We start from the raw sequence: 25,697 nt of genomic DNA on the forward strand, positions 1-25,697 counted from the left end.
TGGGAGGGTCGTCACACTCCTAACATAACGATGGTCATTATGGCCAAACAGTTCTATTTTTGTTTCATCAGATCAGAGGACATTTCACCAAAAAGTATGATCTTTGTCCCCATGTACAGTTGCAAACCGTAGTCTGGCTTTTATACTGCGGAGCAGTGGCTTCTTCCTTGCTGAGCGGCCTTTCAGGTTATGTCGATATAAGACTCGTTTTACTGTGGACATAGATACTTTCGTACCTGTTTCCACCAGTGTCTTCACAAGGTCCTTTGCTGTTGTTCTGGGAATGATTTGCACTTTTCGCAACAAAGTATGTTCATCTCTAGGAGACAGAACACATCTCCTTCCTGAGCGGTACGACGGCTGCATGGTCCCATGGTGTTTATACTTGCGTGCTATTGTTTGTACAGATGGACGTGGTACATTCAGGCGTTTGGAAATTGCTCCCAAGGATGAATCAGACTTGTGGAGGTCTACAATTTACTTCTGAGGTCTTGGCGTGGTCTGATCCTCTCTCAGCAGGGTGGTGTGGTCTGATCCTCTCTCAGCAGGTTGGTGTGGTCTGATCCTCTCTCAGCAGGGGGGTGTGGTCTGATCCTCTCTCAGCAGAGGGGTGTGGTCTGATCCTCTCTCAGCAGGGTGGTGTGGTCTGATCCTCTCTCAGCAGAGTGGTGTGGTCTGATCCTCTCTCAGCAGAGTGGTGTGGTCTGATCCTCTCTCAGCAGGGGGGTGTGGTCTGATCCTCTCTCAGCAGAGTGGTGTGGTCTGATCCTCTCTCAGCAGGGGGGTGTGGTCTGATCCTCTCTCAGCAGGGTGGTGTGGTCTGATCCTCTCTCAGCAGGGGGGTGTGGTCTGATCCTCTCTCAGCAGCGTGGTGTGGTCTGCTTTTAGCTTTGTTTTGCTGTTTTGACCCCCCTCCAACACGCTCTGTGTACTTCCCAAATGGCCCACTATTCCCTATACAGTTAGTTCTACATACGTGGTTTAAATTCCGGATTACATTTTTAAAAATTGTATCCCGTTTCTCCCAAACTTTCAGCACACACGTCTTCCAACATGTCAGGTAGACATACGGTGTACACTACTGACACACTCTGTTTGTATTGCAGATTTCTAATATTTACCGGATTTCCTTACCACCCCAATACATTTTGTCATTACTGAAACTTAGTGAAAATGTTGTTATAAAGGAAGAACCATGCACATTAGAGATAATTTTGACTAACCGTTATTTGCATACCGAATTTGTCAGGATTTGGCCAGGGTTGTTCCGGGTTTTGGTCAGTAGATGTCCCCATTGTGCTTTTTGTCCCTATGTTTTTCCCTTGATCCCCATTATTATTTGCACCTGTGTCTCGTTTCCCCTGATTGTATTTAAACCCTTTGTTTCCCTCAGTTCTGTGCTCTGTGTTTGTATGTTAGCACCCTGCCCTAGTGTTCTGTGTGCTCTTGTCGATTCCGGGTGAAGTTCTTGTGGTATTCTGTTTTTTGTTTTTGTTTATTTTTGTTGAGTTTCTTTTGAGGTCTTTTTGTGTTTTTTTCCTACCACCTTTTGGATTTGCCATTTTTTGTTTTTTAGGATTTTTTCTTTATTAAATACACCGTCTTAAGTACTGCTGTGTCTGCCTCATCTTCTGGGTTCTGCTGTCTATTCGTGGCTCAGTTGGTTAAGTGACTGTTTCTCACTCCGGAGACCCAGGTTCGAAACCGGGTCCTGACAGAAACACAGAGCCAAAAATGAACCCAGAGGCAGTCAGTTCCCAGGACCTTTTTGCCACGCTGTCCCACCACCAGGAGACTGTCCAACGCCACGAAGCCGCCCTGGTTCAGCAAGAGGCCTTAATGGCTAGACATTCTCATCTTCTGTCGGAGATGCTGACTTCCATTAAGCAAATATCTGATCGACTTACCCCGGCAACAGTTTCCGTCCCAGTACCTCAGGTTCACGTACCCATGGCAGTTAACCCCCTGGCTGAACCTCGTCTTCCACCTCCCCAACGGTTCTCAGGTGATCCAAGTGCTTGTGAAGGCTTTCTCACTCAATGTTCTCTCTCCTTTGAGCTGCAACCCTCGTCGTTTCCCACCGACCGGTCTAAGATCGCATATATCATCACCCTGCTGTCGGAAAAAGCCCTGGCCTGGGCTACTGCTGTGTGGGATGCCCATAGTTCCTGCTGTGCCAGCTACTCTGCCTTTGCTGAGGAATTCAAACAAGTGTTTCAAGGCCCAAGCAGTGGTTCTGACTCAGCCAAACAGCTCCTGACTCTCCATCAAGGTTGGCGCAGCGTGACGGACTATGCCATCCAGTTCCGCACGGTGGCAGCAGCGAGTGGCTGGAACAACGAGGCGCTCACGGTGTGCTTTCTGAAAGGCCTTTCCGACACTATCCAAGATGAACTGGCCACTCGGGAACCACCGGACAATCTCGAGTCCCTGATCAAGTTGGCCTCACGCCTTGACCAGCGTCTGAGAGAGAGAGAACTCAACCGTAGACCTCTAGCTCCTATCAGTCCCAGCTCCGAGTCCCCACCTTTATCATCGCTGGCTCCACCGGAACCCATGCAGATTGGACGCATCTCCCAGGCTGAGAGAGACCGCAGGATGAGGGAGCGACGCTGTCTATATTGCGGCAAAACGGGCCATTTCCGTTCCACGTGTCCCGGGCTCCAGGGAAACGCTCTGTCCCGTACAGACCGGGGGGAACTGTAACGGGAAACATAACCTCCTCCCATCCGTCCAACTCCCGTCTGCTCATTCCAGTCACCCTCTCCTGGGACAACCACAAGCTTCACCTTCACGCCTTGGTAGACTCTGGAGCCGCAGGTAACTTCATGGATGGTGTCTGGGCGAAGGAGAATGGCGTTCCCTCTGAACCTCTAAGTGACCCCATGAGGGTTACTACATTGGATGGAAGCCCTTTGGGATCTGGACTTGTCACTCATGTCACTACCTCCTTGAGACTTTCAGTTTCACAACACCAGGAATTGATGAACTTTCATTTGATCTCCTGTTCCGAGTTCCCTCTCGTCCTTGGATACCCCTGGCTTCACAGCCATAACCCTCACATCGACTGGTCTGTGGGCACTATCAAGCAGTGGGGTCCTACGTGCCAAGCTACTTGTATTTTCCAGAATTCCCCGAGTTCTACTCCCGAGTCTTTAGAATCCATCGACCTGACCCGAGTTCCCGAGTGTTACCATGACCTCAAACTGGTGTTTAGCAAACAGAGGGCCACCATGCTACCACCCCATAGACCTTACGATTGTCCCATCGACCTGTTTCCGGGCACTTGCCCCCAGGGGTCGGATCTTTTCCCTATCTCCACCCGAACGAGCTGCTATGGATACCTACATCAAGGACGCTCTGGAAGCAGGCCTCATGCGTCCATCCACCTCCCCGGCGGGAGCAGGGTTTTTCTTTGTGGCCAAGAAAGACAGTGGATTACGTCCTTGCATCGACTACCGGGGACTCAATGACATAACCGTCCGTAACCGTTACCCACTACCCCTTATGGCCACAGCCTTCGAGCTGCTCCAGGAAGCAGTTGTTTTCACTAAGCTTGACCTGCGGAACGCATACCATCTTGTGCGGATCAGACCTGGTGACGAGTGGAAGACCGCTTTCAACACGCCTACTGGTCACTATGAATACTTGGTGATGCCCTTCGGCCTGACCAACGCCCCAGCGGTGTTCCAAGCGCTCATAAACGATGTGCTTAGGGATATGCTTAACATATTTGTGTTCGTTTACTTGGATGACATCCTCATCTTTTCGAGCTCCCTTCAAGAACACACTAAGCATGTCAGACAAGTACTCAAACGCCTCCTGGACAGCCATCTGTACGTTAAGCCGGAAAAATGTGAATTCCATTCATCCCGAGTACAATTCCTGGGATTTGTAGTGGAACCCGGTCGAGTCCAAATGGACCCTAGGAAGGTAGGGGCGGTAGCGGATTGGCCCACCCCCAAATCCGTTAAGGATGTTCAGCGTTTCCTGGGCTTCACAAACTTTTACCGCAAGTTCATCAAGAACTTCAGTTTGGTGGCAGCTCCTCTCTCAGCTTTAACCAAAGGTGGCAATGCAAGGTTTTTGTGGGGAAGAGAAGCTGAGACGGCCTTCCAAGGACTCAAGCAGCGCGTCCTCTCTGCTCCCATCCTGATACTACCGACTACGGATGAACCATTTGTGGTGGAGGTAGACGCATCAGAGGTTGGTGTTGGAGCTGTCCTGTCTCAGAGGGGTGAAGACAAGAAGCTTCATCCGTGCGCTTTCTTCTCACACCGGCTTACCCCGACTGAGAGGAACTACGATGTGGGGGATCGTGAACTCCTAGCGGTTAAGATGGCATTGAAGGAATGGAGACACTGGCTCGAGGGGGCTTCTCACCCGTTTCAAGTGCTTACGGACCACAAAAATCTGGAGTATATCCAGCAGGCGAAGCGATTGAACTCTAGACAAGCTAGATGGTCACTTTTCTTCAATCGATTCCAGTTTATCCTCACCTATCGGCCCGGGTCGAAGAATCTCAAACCGGATGCCCTGTCCCGAGTCTACGCTCCTGCCATTCGAGATGACACGGACATGCCTGTCCTTCCTGCTGCTAAGATTGTGGCTCCGATCTCGTGGCAAGTTGAGGATACCGTGAGACGTGCTCAAGCTAGCGAACCGGACCCTAAAGGAGGCCCTGCCAATCGGTTGTTTGTCCCCAAGGCAGTGAGGACTCAGGTCCTTCTGTGGGGGCACTCCTCTCGCCTCACCTGTCATCCGGGCGTAGGTCGCACCTTGGAGTTCATCCAGCGTAAGTTCTGGTGGCCTACCATAAGAGAAGACGTTGCCACTTTCGTCAATGCCTGCCCCGTGTGCTGCCAGGGCAAATCTTCTCACCTCCGCCCTCAAGGACTCCTTCACCCTTTACCTGTTCCCCACAGACCCTGGTCCCATATCTCATTGGACTTTATTACTGGACTTCCTCCATCCCATGGCAATACTACTATCCTAGTCATAATCGACAGGTTTTCAAAGGCGGCCAGGTTCGTCCCTCTGACTAAGTTACCTTCTGCCAAGGAAACGGCTGAGTTGGTAATTAATCATGTGTTCCGAGTCTTCGGCATTCCTCAAGATGTGGTTTCTGACAGAGGTCCCCAGTTCGCCTCAAGGTTTTGGAAGGCCTTCTGCCAACTCATGGGGGCTTCTGCCAGTCTATCTTCAGGGTACCATCCGGAGTCCAACGGCCAAACAGAGAGGATGAATCAAGAGCTGGAAACCACCCTCCGATGTATGACTCTTGACAACCCGTCCACATGGTCATCCTTTATTGTTTGGGCCGAATACGCGCACAACACCTTGCGCTCCTCCTCCACTGGTATGTCCCCGCACGAGTGTCAGTTTGGCTATGCTCCTCCATTGTTCCCGGACCAGGAGGCAGAAGTCAGAGTGCCTTCAGCCTTGAGGTTCGTCAGACGCTGTCGGCTTATGTGGAGGAAGACCCGTCTTAATCTGATGCGTTCCTCACAGAGGTATCAACAACAAGCCAACAGACGTCGCCGTCCCGGGCCTACCCTGCGCCCCGGCCAGAGAGTCTGGCTTTCCACAAGAGACTTACCTCTACGGGTGGAGTCTCGCAAGCTGTCCCAAAAATACATCGGTCCCTTCAAGGTTGCCAGGAGAGTTAACCCAGTTTCTTATCGCCTACACTTACCCAGATCCCTTAAGATTAATCCCACATTTCATGTGTCATTGTTAAAACCTGTTGTTTTTTCCCCTTGTCCCGGCAGACAGACCTCCCCCTCCGCCTCGTGTCATTGGAGGCCAGCCGGCTTTTTTACCGTCCACCGGATACTGGATTCCCGCCGGGTGCAGCGGTCCTGGCAGTATCTGGTGGACTGGGAAGGCTACGGTCCTGAGGAGCGCTCCTGGGTTCCTGCCAAAGACATCCTGGACCCTGACCTCATTCGTCAGTTCAGGGTCCTCCACCCTGAGAGAGCTGGTAGGAACGTCAGGAGCCGTTCCTAGGGGGGATTCTGTCAGGATTTGGCCAGGGTTGTTCCGGGTTTTGGTCAGTAGATGTCCCCATTGTGCTTTTTGTCCCTATGTTTTTCCCTTGATCCCCATTATTATTTGCACCTGTGTCTCGTTTCCCCTGATTGTATTTAAACCCTTTGTTTCCCTCAGTTCTGTGCTCTGTGTTTGTATGTTAGCACCCTGCCCTAGTGTTCTGTGTGCTCTTGTCGATTCCGGGTGAAGTTCTTGTGGTATTCTGTTTTTTGTTTTTGTTTATTTTTGTTGAGTTTCTTTTGAGGTCTTTTTGTGTTTTTTTCCTACCACCTTTTGGATTTGCCATTTTTTGTTTTTTAGGATTTTTTCTTTATTAAATACACCGTCTTAAGTACTGCTGTGTCTGCCTCATCTTCTGGGTTCTGCTGTCTATTCGTGGCTCAGTTGGTTAAGTGACTGTTTCTCACTCCGGAGACCCAGGTTCGAAACCGGGTCCTGACAGAATTAACATGATTTTTAACCAGATTTTCAAAACATTTAAATTGAGAGAAAAATATATTTTGTAATAGAACAACTCAAGATGAATAAGTGCCACATTTAAAAAAAATATATATATAATCAATTTCTTTATTATTTAAAACATGAAGATTAGGATACAGTGTTTGGGACAGCAACCTATCAATACAAATAGGTGTACTAAATGAATTTAACAATATGTTTGTTATTGACTTGGATTGAATTAGAACATATCATGATGTAAATAAATGTCCTACGTGTGGAGACTTACTTCCTGCTTTAATAAAAGTTGCGTCATACTGCGGGACACCATGCGTGCTGCCGCAGCATTCTGTGGCACATCGTTTAATTGTCAGCCATTTTTTCTGTTACTGCAAGTTATTGCTAGATTGACCACCAGAGGGTACCTTTGAGAATTATTTGATAGTATTCTTTATTGGCATTACCAGAGAATTTAAAACCTTTTTTTGTAATAACATAGTAGTATGGTATTGATTTTAAGAAATTTAGCTTAATTAATTTGATTAATATTATGATGTTTCCATTCAGAGAGAAATGAAAAACAAAACACTCAGTTTCCATAGGGATGGAATGGAAAATATGGCGCTGTACAACGTGACGGTCGGGAGTAGTCTACAGGATTAGAAGATTCTAAATTGTTCGTCTTCATTAGACAACTTTGTTCCAATATTTCTGTAAATTAGTGATATTTTCGTTATAGTAATTCGTTATGAATCCATAACTAAATCAACATCTGCATTTTGAAAGAGTATTTTTTTATCATTATTTAACGAAATGTGTTTATTTGTTTATTAGGCTACTGTGCAGTCTATAATACATACTGTAGTAAACATGGGAAAGTGACTAATTCCTTATTAAGGGAGAGCAGGCCATGTCTGTACTACAGAATGCAGGGCACACGGGAGACTGGTGCTATTTCATAGTTGTGACATCTTCACTATTATTCTACAATGTAGAAAATAGTAAAAATCAAGAAAAATCTTGGAATGAGAAGGTGTCCAAACCTTTGACTGGTACTTGCTTAATTAATTAATTTGATTAATATTATGCTTTTTCTATTCCAAGAATAGCCAAAAACCCTCTGGATTTCCATTAGAATGGAATGGAAAATATGGAGCTGTACAACGTGAAGTTCGGCAGTACAGTACTAGCTATTTAGCTGAAGAATCCCTGCAGGGCACGAGGAAGGAGTAGGCTGTCCTTGAAAATAAGAATTTGTTGTTAACTGACTTGCCAAGTACATTTACATTTACATTTAAGTCATTTAGCAGACGCTCTTATCCAGAGCGACTTACAAATTGGTGAATTCACCTTCTGACATCCAGTGGAACAGCCACTTTACAATAGTGCATCTAAATCATTTAAAGGGGGGGTGAGAAGGATTACTTTATCCTATCCTAGGTATTCCTTGAAGAGGTGGGGTTTCAGGTGTCTCCGGAAGGTGGTGATTGACTCCGCTGTCCTGGCGTCGTGAGGGAGTTTGTTCCACCATTGGGGGGCCAGAGCAGCGAACAGTTTTGACTGGGCTGAGCGGGAACTGTACTTCCTCAGTGGTAGGGAGGCGAGCAGGCCAGAGGTGGATGAACGCAGTGCCCTTGTTTGGGTGTAGGGCCTGATCAGAGCCTGGAGGTACTGCGGTGCCGTTCCCCTCACAGCTCCGTAGGCAAGCACCATGGTCTTGTAGCGGATGCGAGCTTCAACTGGAAGCCAGTGGAGAGAGCGGAGGAGCGGGGTGACGTGAGAGAACTTGGGAAGGTTGAACACCAGACGGGCTGCGGCGTTCTGGATGAGTTGTAGGGGTTTAATGGCACAGGCAGGGAGCCCAGCCAACAGCGAGTTGCAGTAATCCAGACGGGAGATGACAAGTGCCTGGATTACATAAAGGTTACACTAAGAGCATAACATTTCTGCACCCTAATTTCTAATTATTTTCTAACCAATACCCAAACGGAGATTAAGTGAAAATAAAAATTGTATTTATTCATCAAGACCAGTCCCCATGCTTGCCTCAGAGCAGTGCGAAGTGGTGCTAAAATAGTTGTAGTCTTTTCGCACTAATTACAGTCAGAAGACAGTTGAAGAAACTTGCGCGGACTTATGAAAAGGCTCAGTAAGAATATATATATCGGCGAAATGAGTCTCACTATATATATATATATTAATTATCAGAACATTAACCATGTGTGTTTGCTTGTCTTGTACTGTTCTGTAGTTTCAGCCCAATGATTTGTCTGACAAACAAATAACTTTGCGTCCTGCAGGCCCTGGCATGGATCAAAGCTGGCGAGATATTCAATAATGTCATCTTCACAGACAAATCAACTGTGGCCCTTGAGCAATTTGATAAGAATTGCTACCGAAAAAAAGGAAGGTCAAGCAAGCCAAGTCCCACTCAAACTACATGTGTGGGGGGCAATTTCTCGCCAGGGACCAGGCCCATATTGGATTTTTGATGGTAAATTCGGCTATTTGCAAAGCAAAAGGTACATACAATATTGTAGCCGACACCTCATGGACTGTTATGTGATCTACAATAATTCACTCTTGCCTCCTTTTCAGGTATCATGGCTCAAGATTTCTTTGAGGAAGAAAACATCAAGAGATATGCTGGACCCTAGGTCTAGGCTCTGAAGAAAGACTCCAATTAAGCCCTCTTGTTGTATGTAAAGTCAAATTAAAATGAAGATTATTGGTGAATTGTTCAACTGGTGTAGGTTTTCTCCATCTGTTGCTGTGCAACACTTGCATAACAAGTTAGCTATATTTCCAGCACCAGCCACTGTTCACCTGCTATTGATGGCGCTGCGGTTGCCGCCCATTCTTTTTTCAAATTTAACCTTTATTTAACTTTATTTAACAAGTCAGGTAAAAACAAAATTCATATTTACAATGAAGGCCTACCCTGGCCAAACCCCGATGACGCTGGGCCAATTGTACACTGCCCTATGGCACTCCCAATCCATGTCAGATGTGTTACAGCCTGAATTCGAACCAGGGACTGTAGTAAAGCCTCTCGCACCAAGATGCAGTGCCTTAGACCGCTGCGCCACTCGAGAGACATGACCAATATATATTTCAGAACATTAACCGTGTGTAAGTAGAGGTGGAAAGGTAGATACAAATGATTTGTTGCAAGTTGGGGGGTTCACACCTAGCTCGGCTATTAGGCAACTCTTTAATAAAGGTTGAATAGTCTATTGTTCAGCTAATATCCTGCTACGCTTGTTTAAAACTAGTAATAATACTCTTTCCCCTTTAAACATTCCAATTAACACACATGGGCACAGTCGATAGGGTGCTGGACTTCAGGCTAGAATATTGAGGGTTCAAAACCTGCTCCCTGCATGTTTCATTACATTAGTATGCTGGACTCAGAGCAAATAGCCTGGATTGTTACTCCAATCTCATTCCTCGCTCTCTTCCACACGTCATTCAGCACGCTTGTGGGTGTGCTGGCAGGACATACTGTTTTTTTTTCTCTGTATATATGAATTACAAATCAGCCTTGACTAAAATCATGTTTCTAGTCTTTTGCAGAGTTACAATGTGTAACCATTGATGTCCCAGGAGCAGGAGTGGTAAACACTGTTGAAGTGTATAATTGTAATACATGTATGCAGTCATGGCATCATTCAAATAATGGAGTTTGATACACCTGGTATTGGATATGACTGAAAAAAACAACAACTTCCTAATAGCGATTTTTGTAAATTAACTTTATGACAAACAAATATGCAGAATCATTTGTCTCGATATTAACTAACATAATTCTCTCAATTGTACATGTTGTGCTTGACTCGTTATGATGTTATAACTACTTACATTTGCCTATGCCATCTTTGCTGAAGAAAGTCACCAGGGACGGGTGTCTCACGTCAAATTCGTCATTGGAAACACACGATATGATTGGTCATATAGACACCTTGGGACCCAAATGCGTAATGAGCACTCTAACTCCCCCTTGTGGTGGTCTGGAGCAATGAAGCCGTGACGCTGGGTACCTCTAAGTCCCGCGGTGTAAGCTCACAACTTTTAATGGAAGAACAACTGTAACTGTATATATGTATATACATATATATATATATATTTTTTGGGGGGGGGGGGTGGACAGCAATTTGCACCACTTCTGTAGAACCACCCATATAACGCACTACTTTCGTCCAGGGCCCATAGGGCTCCTCACTCGGGGCATGGTGTCATTTGGGACACATCCTCTGACTTTGTAGTGCAGTACTACGTCACTCTTTTTCACTGTTGTCGACAGGTTTCAGTCCGTCAGTCTGCTCTTTTAACATTGGGCCAGAGCCATAAAGAAGAGAAAAAAAATAAAAACATCAAACATCCTCAAAATGCCCTTTTCCTCCTCGCCCCAGTCCTGGCTGGCCCTTCTCAGAAAGACACAAAAGAATGAGAAAGAAAGAGGACACACACACACACAATTATTGTGTAAAAATACCTTTTATTGAATTTCCATCATTACAATTGCACACAATCAGTTTGAGCAATCTTTTTTAAAATATTTAATAGAAATTCATTTAGCTCTAAGAAGCAAACAGTCATCAGTCTTTTTTTTAAATCAGAAGCTTTAAAGAGATCAACGTGTAAATATACTGAGAACTTCACTTCCCCACGGCAGTGGTCACCACGATATGTTGCCACGGTAACCCTGCCCACCCACCCAACATACAATAGAATATATGCCTCCTCGCTCTTCTCCATTTCACTTACAGGAGCATTTGAAACCATCTCTGCAAATGTATTTTTTGAAACCAGTCAGCATTCACAATATGGACTCATCCACCCTTCCTCCCCCACTGCATTCACATCATCCCACTCCCACCAAACACAAGCCTGGCTTGAAATCGGATCCCCCACAAAAGAGCACAACACAAGTCAAGCACAGCTGCACGTTCTGTACCTGCAGCCTGGTAAACATTGGCCACAGAGACACTAAGCTCTGAAGGGTTCCATATTCCAACAAAGTGAGTGTGATGGCTACACAGCTCAGCTTAACAAAGATGGCTACACAGCTCACCTTAACAAAGATGGCTACACAGCTCACCTTAACAAAGATGGCTACACAGCTCACCTTAACAAAGATGGCTACACAGCCCACCTTAACAACGTGAGTATGATGGCTACACAGCTCAGCTTAACAAAGATGGCTACACAGCCCACCTTAACAAAGTGAGTGTGATGGCTACACAGCTCACCAGCCCACCTTAACAAAGTGAGTGTGATGGCTACACAGCTCACCTTATTAACAAAGATGGCTACACAGCTCACCTTAACAGAGTGAGTGTGATGGCTACACAGCTCGCCGTAAAGTGAGTCTGATGGCTACACAGCTCACCTTAACAAAGAACATTTAAGCAAAACATTTTTTTGCAATAATGTGTGAAAACAAAAGCATAGTTTTCACACACTTCACAAACACAACACATTTACACATTATATAGTCTGGCAAATGCATAATAGAACAGCAATTCGACTAAATGTACAGCTTCTGAAAAGAGGGCTGTGTGATGTCTGAGTAGAGAAGACAACAGCTGTATTCCAGAAACTAACATTAACAATATGGGGAAAGTACAAACTGACAGAGAGGTTTTCATTTCCAAGTTTGGATGGGAAGTCATCATGTCACTGGTTTTATCAGGCACGAGGAGGAAGAGGATGAGGACGATGGCGACAAAAACAGCATCCTATGACTCTTAGCTTTCAACTTTTCAGACAATGACTCATCCCTACCTGTGACCTGTGACCTGTGACTTTTTAACATTAATAAACGACTCTCCAATTCCCGAAAGAAGAATTCTCGTTTTACCAATACAAAGTCCCAAAATACACGGCTGGGAAAAACTAAATGGGATAAGTCAGAAACCTGGAAGAATCACACAGTGGGATATGACAACACACGTGAGGATGGATAGTTGACTGGACATATTTTCCACTGTGACGTACTGCCACGATGACAAACCCTGGGTGACGATTTCAACAGCAGGTGGGTACTACTAATGAGCACGCAAATAGAACCACCGACTTGAACACACACACACGAGAGAGAGGGGCAGGATATGATCCCTCCATCATGCACGTCTGGCTCCCTGGGAGAGCCTACTGTGTGTGTGTGTGTGTGTGTGTGGCAGACATGACTGGTCTTAGTATCTTCCAGGAGAGTTCAGCTCAGTTCAGGGACAGAGAGGATAAATAGAGCACTGCCCTCCAGCTCAGTTCAGGGACAGAGAGGATAAATAGAGCACTGCCCTCCAGCTCAGTTCAGGAGCAGAGAGGATAAATATAGCACTGCCCTCCAGCTCAGTTCAGGGACAGAGAGGATAAATATAGCACTGCCCTCCAGCTCAGTTCAGGGACAGAGAGGATAAATATAGCACTGCCCTCCAGCTCAGTTCAGGGACAGAGAGGATAAATATAGCACTGCCCTCCAGCTCAGTTCAGGAACCGAGAGGATAAATATAGCACTGCCCTCCAGCTCAGTTCAGGAACAGAGAGGATAAATATAGCACTGCCCCCCAGCTCAGTTCAGGAACAGAGAGGATAAATATAGCACTGCCCTCCAGCTCAGTTCAGGAACAGAGAGGATAAATATAGCACTGCCCTCCAGCTCAGTTCAGGGACAGAGAGGATAAATATAGCACTGCCCTCCAGCTCAGTTCAGGAACAGAGAGGATAAATATAGCACTGCCCTCCAGCTCAGTTCAGGGACAGAGAGGATAAATAGAGCACTGCCCTCCAGCTCAGTTCAGGGACAGAGAGGATAAATAGAGCACTGCCCTCCAGCTCAGTTCAGGAACAGAGAGGATAAATATAGCACTGCCCTCCAGCTCAGTTCAGGGACAGAGAGGATAAATATAGCACTGCCCTCCAGCTCAGTTCAGGGACAGAGAGGATAAATAGAGCACTGCCCTCCAGCTCAGTTCAGGGACAGAGAGGATAAATATAGCACTGCCCTCCAGCTCAGTTCAGGGACAGAGAGGATAAATAGAGCACTGCCCTCCAGCTCAGTTCAGGGACAGAGAGGATAAATAGAGCACTGCCCTCCAGCCTGTCCACTGACTTAGACATGTCCCATAACACACACATCTTATGTTCTTCAATCCTCATGGGGACCTAAAATGTATTTCCATTCAAAATCCTATTTTCCCTAAGAGCTAACCCTAACCTTAAAACGTAACCACAACCCAAACCTCTCATACTAACTAACCTTAACCCAAACCTCTCATACTAACCCTAACCACGAATCCGAAAATATTTTTTTTGTCCTCATGGGGATGTGGCAAAATGTCCCCACGAGGGAGAATTATCCTTGTTGGAATAACTGTGTAGTTTAGATATTTACAGGAATCGAAGAACCCCCCCCCACACACACACACTCCAGTCAGAATAAAACTGAGCACTATCCTCTATCCCCAACAAAAATTCAACATCAACAACTGTACGTGAAAAAAATAACAAATAATATATCATATCAATCAACTTCAACAACACTTGAAATCAAACCTCTAGTAAATTCAAACTTGCGAGTGGTTCAGAGGTCTAAGGCACTGTATCTCAGTGCTAGAGGCGTCACTACAGACCCTGGTTCAGTGGTCTAAGACACTGTATCTCAGTGCTAGAGGCGTCACTACAGACCCTGGTTCAGTGGTCTAAGACACTGTATCTCAGTGCTAGAGGCGTCACTACAGACCCTGGTTCAGAGGTCTAAGACACTGTATCTCAGTGCTAGAGGCGTCACTACAGACCCTGGTTCAGTGGTCTAAGACACTGTATCTCAGTGCTAGAGGCGTCACTACAGACCCTGGTTCAGTGGTCTAAGACACTGTATCTCAGTGCTAGAGGCGTCACTACAGACCCTGGTTCAGTGGTCTAAGACACTGTATCTCAGTGCTAGAGGCGTCACTACAGACCCTGGTTCAGTGGTCTAAGACACTGTATCTCAGTGCTAGAGGCGTCACTACAGACCCTGGTTCAGAGGTCTAAGACACTGTATCTCAGTGCTAGAGGCGTCACTACAGACCCTGGTTCAGTGGTCTAAGACACTGTATCTCAGTGCTAGAGGCGTCACTACAGACCCTGGTTCGATTTCAAGCTTTATCACAACCGGCTGTGATTGGGAGTCTCATCGGGCGGCGCACAATTGGCCCAGTGTTGTCCAGGTTTGGCCGGGGTAGGCCGTCATTGTAAAATAAGAATTTGTTCTTAACGGACTTGCCTAGTTAAATAAAAGGTTAAATAAAATACAATAAAAAGATTAAAAAACAGTAACCACACAAACTGCCCCAGACATTTGCTGAGCTAAAACTTCCTTTCACCAAATGCAACCTGTAGGAAACGTTATATGATGCTAACGATAGAGAGACCTAAACAGCATCATGCAAAGTTCAAATACAAAGGCTAAAAATGACTGATATGATAACTAGCGGATGGGAACAGCATCACTAACAACCTGAATTCTACTACCAGCCCCATCATCTCTCCAATCAGGGCACACATCTTGACACACAGAACCAAATATTCCACGTCTTGCGTGGGCTCTGGCAAGCTGTTTGATAGTAAGAGTGTGTCACAAAGGGATAGGTGGGTACAGACACCATGTCCCTGAATTAGTCTCTCTCTCCTCAGCCTGAACGCATGTGTTCCAGCTCCTTGGCCCACCCAATGAATAAATCAGTGATGATGAGGGTATGTGTGAAGAATAGAGAGGAGACTGGGCCCATTAGGGACCTGGCAAGGACAACCGTAGGTGGCCACACTAAGACTCAGAGCTCTTTCTAGGAAGACAGGACAGGAACAGTCTGAGGGAAAGAGTTCAAACGTTTAAAAAATGACAAAAGAAAGCAGGGATGATGTGACCAATTCAAAATTGTGAGAGATGGCTTCTGGACAGACCATTAGTTCTAATACTAAAGCAATATATTTTAGTTTCATGACTTGAATCTTATGAGCATATAATCTATCTAATATTATAAAACATTGGACCAGCAGAAGACAGCAACAGTCATGCAACATTAGAAAAGCCAACAGTGGAACACTGTTCAAAAGAGACGTTGGTCTTTAAGACCTCAGTGGCTTTCAGAAGCTGCAGGGGGAAAACAGCATCACATTGTGGGTGACCAGACCTTAGCAATCATGTGCGTTGATGGCACAGCATGTACTGTACCACGGTACCTGTCATGCCAAGGGGCAAAGCACAATAGATCCACTACTGTGGAATGCAGTAGGTCTGGTAATGGTATGGGCTCTCAGATGGTAGTTGAACGCAGTAGGTCTGGTAATGGTATGGGCTCTCAGATGGTGGTTGAACGCAGTAGGTCTGGTAATGGTATTGACTCTCGGGTGGTTGTTGAACGCAGTAGGTCTGGTAATGGTCTGGTCTCTCGGATGGTGGTTGAACGCAGTAGGTCTGGTAATGGTATGGGCTCTCGGATGGTGGTTGAACGCAGTAGGTCTGGTAATGGTCTGGTCTCTCGGATGGTGGTTGAACGCAGTAGGTCTGGTAATGGTATGGGCTCTCGGATGGTGGTTGAACGCAGTAGGTCTGGTAATGGTATGGGCTCTCGGATGGTGGTTGAACGCAGTAGGTCTGGTAATGGTCTGGTCTCTCGGATGGTGGTTGAACGCAGTAGGTCTGGTAATGGTATGGGCTCTCGGATGGTGGTTGAACGCAGGGGGTCTGGAAATGGTATGGGCTCTCGGATGGTGGTTGAACGCAGGGGGTCTGGTAATGGTATGGGCTCTCGGATGGTGGTTGAACGCAGGGGGTCTGGTAATGGTATGGGCTCTCGGATGGTGGTTGAACGCAGGGGGTCTGGTAATGATATGGGCTCTCGGATGGTGGTTGAACGCAGTAGGTCTGGTAATGGTATGGGCTCTCGGATGGTGGTTGAACGCAGGGGGTCTGGTAATGGTATGGGCTCTCGGATGGTGGTTGAACGCAGGGGGTCTGGTAATGTTCTGGGCTCTTGGAAGGTGGTTGAACGCAGTAGGTCTGGTAATGGTCTGGGCTCTTGGATGGTAGTTGAACGCAGTAGATCTGGTAATGGCATTGACTCTCGGATGGTGGTTGAACGCAGTAGGTCTGGTAATGGTCTGGGCTCTTGGAAGGTGGTTGAACGCAGGGGGTCTGGTAATGGCATTGACTCTCGGATGGTGGTTGAACGCAGTAGGTCTGGTAATGGCATTGACTCTCGGATGGTAGTTGAACGCAGTAGGTCTGGTAATGGTATGGGCTCTTGGAAGGTGGTTGAACGCAGGGGGTCTGGTAATGGTATGGGCTCTCGGATGGTGGTTGAACGCAGGGGGTCTGGTAATGGTATGGGCTCTTGGAAGGTGGTTGAACGCAGGGGGTCTGGTAATGGTCTGGGCTCTTGGATGGTGGTTGAACGCAGTAGGTCTGGTAATGGTCTGGGCTCTTGGATGGTGGTTGAACGCAGGGGGTCTGGTAATGGTCTGGGCTCTCGGATGGTGGTTGAACGCAGGGGGTCTGGAAATGGTATGGGCTCTCGGATGGTGGTTGAACGCAGGGGGTCTGGTAATGGTATGGGCTCTTGGATGGTGGTTGAACGCAGTAGGTCTGGTAATGGTCTGGGCTCTTGGAAGGTGGTTGAACGCAGGGGGTCTGGTAATGGTATTGGCTCTCGGATGGTGGTTGAACGCAGGGGGTCTGGTAATGGTATGGGCTCTCGGATGGTGGTTGAACGCAGGGGGTCTGGTAATGGTATGGGCTCTCGGATGGTGGTTGAACGCAGGGGGTCTGGTAATGGTATGGGCTCTCGGATGGTGGTTGAACGCAGGGGGTCTGGTAATGATATGGGCTCTCGGATGGTGGTTGAACGCAGTAGGTCTGGTAATGGTATGGGCTCTCGGATGGTGGTTGAACGCAGGGGTCTGGTAATGGTATGGGCTCTCGGATGGTGGTTGAACGCAGGGGGTCTGGTAATGTTCTGGGCTCTTGGAAGGTGGTTGAACGCAGTAGGTCTGGTAATGGTCTGGGCTCTTGGATGGTAGTTGAACGCAGTAGATCTGGTAATGGCATTGACTCTCGGATGGTGGTTGAACGCAGTAGGTCTGGTAATGGTCTGGGCTCTTGGAAGGTGGTTGAACGCAGGGGGTCTGGTAATGGCATTGACTCTCGGATGGTGGTTGAACGCAGTAGGTCTGGTAATGGCATTGACTCTCGGATGGTAGTTGAACGCAGTAGGTCTGGTAATGGTATGGGCTCTTGGAAGGTGGTTGAACGCAGGGGGTCTGGTAATGGTATGGGCTCTCGGATGGTGGTTGAACGCAGGGGGTCTGGTAATGGTATGGGCTCTTGGAAGGTGGTTGAACGCAGGGGGTCTGGTAATGGTCTGGGCTCTTGGATGGTGGTTGAACGCAGTAGGTCTGGTAATGGTCTGGGCTCTTGGATGGTGGTTGAACGCAGGGGGTCTGGTAATGGTCTGGGCTCTCGGATGGTGGTTGAACGCAGGGGGTCTGGTAATGGTATGGGCTCTCGGATGGTGGTTGAACGCAGGGGGTCTGGTAATGGTATGGGCTCTCGGATGGTGGTTGAACGCAGGGGTCTGGTAATGGTATGGGCTCTTGGAAGGTGGTTGAACGCAGGGGGTCTGGTAATGGTATGGGCTCTTGGAAGGTGGTTGAACGCAGGGGGTCTGGTAATGGTCTGGGCTCTTGGAAGGTGGTTGAACGCAGGGGGTCTGGTAATGGTCTGGGCTCTTGGAAGGTGGTTGAACGCAGGGGGTCTGGTAATGGTATGGGCTCTCGGATGGTGGTTGAACGCAGTAGGTCTGGTAATGGCATTGACTCTTGGAAGGTGGTTGAACGCAGGGGGTCTGGTAATGGTATGGGCTCTCGGATGGTGGTTGAACGCAGTAGGTCTGGTAATGGCATTGACTCTTGGATGGTGGTTGAACGCAGGGGGTCTGGTAATGGTATGGGCTCTCGGATGGTGGTTGAACGCAGGGGGTCTGGTAATGTTCTGGGCTCTTGGAAGGTGGTTGAACGCAGTAGGTCTGGTAATGGTCTGGGCTCTTGGATGGTAGTTGAACGCAGTAGATCTGGTAATGGCATTGACTCTCGGATGGTGGTTGAACGCAGTAGGTCTGGTAATGGTCTGGGCTCTTGGAAGGTGGTTGAACGCAGGGGGTCTGGTAATGGCATTGACTCTCGGATGGTGGTTGAACGCAGTAGGTCTGGTAATGGCATTGACTCTCGGATGGTAGTTGAACGCAGTAGGTCTGGTAATGGTATGGGCTCTTGGAAGGTGGTTGAACGCAGGGGGTCTGGTAATGGTATGGGCTCTCGGATGGTGGTTGAACGCAGGGGGTCTGGTAATGGTATGGGCTCTTGGAAGGTGGTTGAACGCAGGGGGTCTGGTAATGGTCTGGGCTCTTGGATGGTGGTTGAACGCAGTAGGTCTGGTAATGGTCTGGGCTCTTGGATGGTGGTTGAACGCAGGGGGTCTGGTAATGGTCTGGGCTCTCGGATGGTGGTTGAACGCAGGGGGTCTGGTAATGGTATGGGCTCTCGGATGGTGGTTGAACGCAGGGGGTCTGGTAATGGTATGGGCTCTCGGATGGTGGTTGAACGCAGGGGGTCTGGTAATGGTATGGGCTCTTGGAAGGTGGTTGAACGCAGGGGGTCTGGTAATGGTATGGGCTCTTGGAAGGTGGTTGAACGCAGGGGGTCTGGTAATGGTATGGGCTCTTGGAAGGTGGTTGAACGCAGGGGGTCTGGTAATGGTCTGGGCTCTTGGAAGGTGGTTGAACGCAGGGGGTCTGGTAATGGTCTGGGCTCTTGGAAGGTGGTTGAACGCAGGGGGTCTGGTAATGGTATGGGCTCTCGGATGGTGGTTGAACGCAGTAGGTCTGGTAATGGCATTGACTCTTGGAAGGTGGTTGAACGCAGGGGGTCTGGTAATGGTATGGGCTCTCGGATGGTGGTTGAACGCAGTAGGTCTGGTAATGGCATTGACTCTTGGATGGTGGTTGAACGCAGGGGGTCTGGTAATGGTATGGGCTCTCGGATGGTGGTTGAACGCAGGGGGTCTGGTAATGGTATGGGCTCTCGGATGGTGGTTGAACGCAGTAGGTCTGGTAATGGCATTGACTCTTGGAAGGTGGTTGAACGCAGGGGGTCTGGTAATGGTATGGTCTCTCGGATGGTGGTTGAACGCAGGGGGTCTGGTAATGGTATGGGCTCTCGGATGGTGGTTGAACGCAGGGGGTCTGGTAATGGTCTGGGCTCTCGGATGGTGGTTGAACGCAGGGGGTCTGGTAATGGTATGGGCTCTCGGATGGTGGTTGAACGCAGTAGGTCTGGTAATGGCATTGACTCTTGGAAGGTGGTTGAACGCAGGGGGTCTGGTAATGGTATGGGCTCTCGGATGGTGGTTGAACGCAGGGGGTCTGGTAATGGTATGGGCTCTCGGATGGTGGTTGAACGCAGGGGGTCTGGTAATGGTCTGGGCTCTTGGATGGTGGTTGAACGCAGGGGGTCTGGTAATGGTCTGGGCTCTTGGAAGGTGGTTGAACGCAGTAGGTCTGGTAATGGTATGGGCTCTCGGAAGGTGGTTGAAAGCAGGGGGTCTGGTAATGTTCTCGTTAAGCAACATTGAAATAAGATAGCAAATCATTTGCTAAAAGAACCGTTGAAAGTTTCAAAAGCAGGACACAGACGCACACAAAACGAGAACTGTGCATTTCACTATTGAAATTAGATTATATTCTGCCTTGCCATTTTCCCGCATCGTAATGTTGGTACAGTGGTACTTCCATCATAGCAGAGGCTCAGGAGCATCAGCCACCCTGCCAGTCACTCTCAGAAAGCATCAGTAGAGTAACGGACGTCGACCTCTATACAGCATCAGCCACCCTGCCAGTCACTCTCAGAAAGCATCGTAACGTTGGTACAGTGGTACTTCCATCATAGCAGAGGCTCAGGAGCATCGGCCACCCTGCCAGTCACTCTCAGAAAGCATCGTAACGTTGGTACAGTGGTACTTCCATCATAGCAGAGGCTCAAGAGCATCAGCCACCCTGCCAGTCACTCTCAGAAAGCATCAGTAGAGTAACGGACGTCGACCTCTATACAGTATCACCCACCCTGCCAGTCACTCTCAGAAAGCATCAGTAGAGTAACGGACGTCGACCTCTATACAGCATCACCCACCCTGCCAGTCACTCTCAGAAAGCATCAGTAGAGTAACGGACGTCGACCTCTATACAGCATCAGCCACCACACGAATAACAAGCAACAACCAAGGCTTCCGTCAAACTAGACAACAGTTTCAGAAGTGTTTAATTATTATTATTGTTTGTTTTTTTAAATGTATTTTGAATCTCATGTAAATGAGTTGTATGAGTTTTGCCACGGCATCGAACTACCACTGCTTACATCAGACTCTATTCATCCCACAGTTGTGAAAACAAAGACTGGCACAACTGTCACAATGTAGTAGACTGGGTTCGGTCGGGGTAAAGGGGTGAGAGAGTATGCTAACAAATACATTTTGAAGCCTATGCAAGTGGTGAGTTAATATAATATTGTAGTCCAAATAGGTCAACTTAATGATAAAAAAAATGGGGAGGAGGGAGGGGGGGGTAAGTGCAAAAACAGCTCCATTATAGAACATATGCAAGCTAATCGTGAGTCGATATGCTCCTGCAGTGTTCAGCAGGAAGAGTAGATTTGATGATTATATAGAGTAATGTGGAGGAGTTAACAGTGAACTAAAGGACTGTACATTATGTTTGCCTCTGGGGGTGTCCTTGAGCCAAAAGGGGCACACCCTAAATATTGTCCATAAATTACACCATTGGATAGAAAGGGGCACATGCCCGAGTGAATAAAGTGTGGGTGGGGTGGGGTGGGGTGGGGGGGGACTTGCCTTGTTGAATACAGAACATCTCGTTTCCCTGGCAACAGTTATTTTGTTTTACTGTATTTTTAGAGGCTAAGATAAGATAAGATATAAGATATAAGAGATAAGGCTTGTGTTATAAGTAACTGATTCATTAAAGCATTCTGTCAAGAACGACACCACACGCGCACACACACACACACACACACACACACACACACACACACACACACACACACACACACACACACACACACGCAGTAAAATAAGACGGCATATTGTTAAAACTAAGTTTTCAAAGGGAAAACAGCAGTTAATATATCAGTATCCTGTATCGCATCAGTATACATAAATATAAGCTATATAATAATAATAATAATAATAGCAGTATAACTATTAGTCTTTTCCAGTTCAACAGTGGGGAAAGTATTGTGACTGGCTCAGAAGCGAAGAATATTCAGGAAGTGACTAGGACCACAACAACCACATATACTTCACTTTAAACCCATGTAACACGCATAGAAGGAGCCCACATAAACACAGACGCACACTCCTCACATACACACACACACACAGAGACACCGAACACACACACACACACACAGAGACACACACACACACCGAACACACACACACACACACACACACACACACACACACACACACACACACACACACACACACACACACACACAGAGACACAAACACACACACACACACACACACACACACACACACACACACACACACACACACACACACACACACACACACACACACACACACACACACACACACACAAAGCCCACAACATGTAGTAGACCTATACACGAGAGAGCAGTTGAGAGCAAAGAGCAGTAACTTCCATTGACAAACCCACTGCACTTCTGAATGAACCTCCAACCATTACAGACTTGACCACTGGCCAGTTGGGAATCTCTCGGGACTGATACCAGTCCCATACTATATTATATATGTTCTGTACATGCAGTGAATTAATAAACCAATGCAACACTTGAGCTTGAGTATAATACAAACAGTGAGATTATACAGATATATTCATATCAGTTTCAGTTGTTTTTTTGTTTTGTTTTTTAAAAACTGTTTTCTGTTTTCTTACATTGTGTTTGAAAATATTTCAGGGGTTGGACCAATAGAGACCCACAGTGGAGGTGTCCTAATAACCATGAAACCTAGCAGTCAAACAGGGAAATGGTTCCAATAGTTTTTCAACCATTCATTTATCCCCATTGGGGAATTTATAAACACTTAAAATAAGGTCTGTTTAGCACGACGTGACGTTATGATAACCATGGAAATCTCTCTAGGACAAGGTGACTTTAAACAAATGCTTATTAGCATCAAAGCAGACAACACGCATATTACAAATCCCTGCAAGCTCCTGCACATCAAAATAAAATTAAACGTAAAAATAAATAATTAAAAATACACCTTTGCTAACAGGTCAATTTAAAACTTGCACAAGACACTTCACAGAATTGCCCATTTAAAGAAATGTAGCCAATTTATTAATGACTAATATCAGATAATTAACCCAGAGCACAGGCGGCTGGTGTCGCCTTAATTGGGGAGGATGGGTTTATAGTAATGGCTGAAACACAATTAATGGAATGGTATCCAACACATGGTTTTCAACACATGGTTTCCTTGTGTTTGATGCCATTCCAGCCGCTATTATGAGCCTCCAGTCAGCAGCCTCCTGTGATCCAGAGATTCTTACCTTTGCCTCGATTCGGCAGTCCAGATCAGCACCACATTTGTTAGATCTTTATGATAGCAACATTAGCAGCTAATTAGCATTTCATTTTTTTTTGGGTGGGGGGGGGGGGTAAATACATGGCGAATATATTGATGAAAGACACCTCGTCTGAGAGAGATTTACATGGTAATCAAAACGTCATGTCACGGTAAATCTACACCAAACACAGCCCTTATTTTAAGTGTTTCTAAAATCCCCAATGGGAAAAAATGAATGGTAGAAAAAACGATTGGAAATATTTCCCTGTTTGACCGCTGGGTTTTATTGGTATTATGACTCATGCTGTGGTACTGTATAGGACAGGGCATAATCCACACGTTGCTTAATTCACTAACATTTAACAATGAAATCTGTTTTAGTACTGGGTCTAGTACAGTAACAAGGGTGGGACAAATTTAGAGGTCGAGGAGATCACATTTCAGACAGATATTATTATACATTTAAATTCATCCAGATTATATATGGGCCGGTGCTCCAGTAATTTCCCCATCTTGGCCCCCTGCCCATATCTAATATGCAAGAGCCTTAAGACCTTAAGGTTAACTCCTCACTCAGTTCCTCTGAGTTCCTCTAATGTCCATCTGCACTGTGCCAAAGGGAGGGGGTTGGGAACTAGGGAGGGGGTGGAGTCCCGCAGGTAATAGGGTTTGTGATTGGTGCTTTTTTTTGTAGGTCCGCCTCCCCCGTGGCCATTGGTCAGAGCATTGGGTTGGGTTTGATCAGGGCACTCGTCAGTCCCCGAGGATGACCTTGACAAAGCTAGCCACGTCGGTGTCTAAGGATTCATGGGAGATGAAGAAGGGATGGTGCTGGGATGGAGAGAAGAAACCACAAGAAAAGAAGAGACTGATTTATGCAGAATCAAATATAACATTAAAATAACATTAAAATAATATCCTCAACAACAGTTTGATATATAATCAATAGCATTGATTGGATATAAATCTAAATGAAGTAGGGAGATGATTAAATGGGGAGATGATGTGTCTCCCGACCCCTCCTGTGTCAGCCTCCAATATTTATGCTGCTATAAATTATGTGTCAGGGGGTGAGGGTCAGTCTGTTCTATCTGGAGTATTTCTCTTATCCGGTGTCCTGTGTGAATGTAAGTATGCTCTCTCTAATTCTCTCTTTTTCTTTCTTTCTTTCCTTTTCTCTCTCTCTCGGAGGACCTGAGCCCTAGGACCATGCCTCAGGACTACCTGGCCTGATGACTCCTTGCTGTCCCCAGTCCACCGGGTCGTGCTGCTGCTCCAGTTTCAACTGTTCTGCCTGCGGCTATGGAACCCTGACCCGTTCACCGGACGTGCTACCTGTCCCAGACCTGCTGTTTTCAACTCTCTAGAGACAGCAGGAACGGTAGAAAAACTCTGAATGATCGGCTATGAAAAGCCAACTGACATTTACTCCTGAGATGCTGACCTGTTGCACCCTCGACAACCACTGTGATTATTATTATTTGACCCTGCTGGTCATTTATGAACATTTGAACATCTTGGCCATGTTCTGTTATAATCTCCACCCGGCACAGCCAGAAGAGGACTGGCCACCACTCAGAGCCTGGTTCCTCTCTAGGTTTCTTCTTAGGTTCTGTCCTTTCTAGGGAGTTTTTCCTAGCCACCGTGCTTCTACACCTGCATTGCTTGCTGTTTGGGGTTTTAGGCTGGGTTTCTGTACAGCACTTAGTTTGTGACATCTACTGATGTAAGAAGGGCTTCATAAATACATTTGATTGAAATTTGATTGATTACAAAACATGATGTATCACTGGACTAAGTCTGCCATCTAGTGGTGAACTAATAGTAAATGCAAGAGGACACATTATTGTGTCCAGATAACGGGAGATCTCCTAAATTCAAAACACACTCACCATGAGTTCTGGGTAGTTTGGCCGCTCTTTGGAATTTTTCTTTAAGCTGAGAATGAAAATGGGCAATGAGATAGAAGATTAGATTCGTAATATCTGGTAGAGTATCTCCCAGTCCAGACAGACTGAATGATTGAGCTGCAAGCGAACGTGGAACTGTTAACAAGAGTAAAAATAACAGTTGAGAAGAAACAAAAGAGACAGAGATAAAAAAATAAATATAAAAATGTGTAGTACAGTGTTCAGCATGTGATCCTCCCTTCTGCCACGTGGGAGTCAATTAGCTAAAAGCAACACTGAAACTTAAGTGGATCGATGATTGATTGTCTGGGGCCAATTAGACGTCTTCTTACTGAAACTGTCTTTGATTGATTGTCTGGGGCCAATTAGACGTCTTCTTACTGAAACTGTCTTTGATTGATTGTCTGGGGCCAATTAGACGTCTTCTTACTGAAACTGTCTTTGATTGATTGTCTGGAGCAAAGTTAACCTCCCCTTTCATCTAAGAAAGTCATGACCATCACGTTTTTAGAGAAAGAGGCTAATTTTATACATATTAAAACTGCGAGATTGCCCAATTCCAGTCCCCTTGCTTAGAGGGTCCGGGATCTTCGTCGAGATAATTTATACGTAGAAGGAGTGAA

The 25,697-nt window shown here is 46.7% G+C and overlaps 1 protein-coding gene across 2 annotated transcripts in view; it reads right to left on the reverse strand.

Moving 5' to 3' along the window:
* Positions 1 to 22,421: 22,421 nt before the first annotated feature.
* LOC135523393 (dual specificity mitogen-activated protein kinase kinase 6) overlaps positions 22,422 to 25,697 on the reverse strand; it is a 65,334-nt gene continuing 62,058 nt past the window's right edge. For both annotated transcript variants that reach the window (XM_064950035.1, XM_064950033.1), the window contains exons 11-12: positions 25,057 to 25,102; positions 22,422 to 23,995 (exon numbers count right to left, since the gene is read on the reverse strand). In XM_064950035.1, the coding sequence (XP_064806107.1) occupies positions 23,918 to 23,995; positions 25,057 to 25,102 (124 nt within the window). In that variant the 3' untranslated portion in view covers positions 22,422 to 23,917. The remainder of the gene's footprint in view (positions 23,996 to 25,056; positions 25,103 to 25,697) is intronic.

This window comes from Oncorhynchus masou, chromosome 31, assembly GCF_036934945.1.
Source record: "Oncorhynchus masou masou isolate Uvic2021 chromosome 31, UVic_Omas_1.1, whole genome shotgun sequence".
Classification (NCBI taxonomy): domain Eukaryota; kingdom Metazoa; phylum Chordata; class Actinopteri; order Salmoniformes; family Salmonidae; genus Oncorhynchus; species Oncorhynchus masou.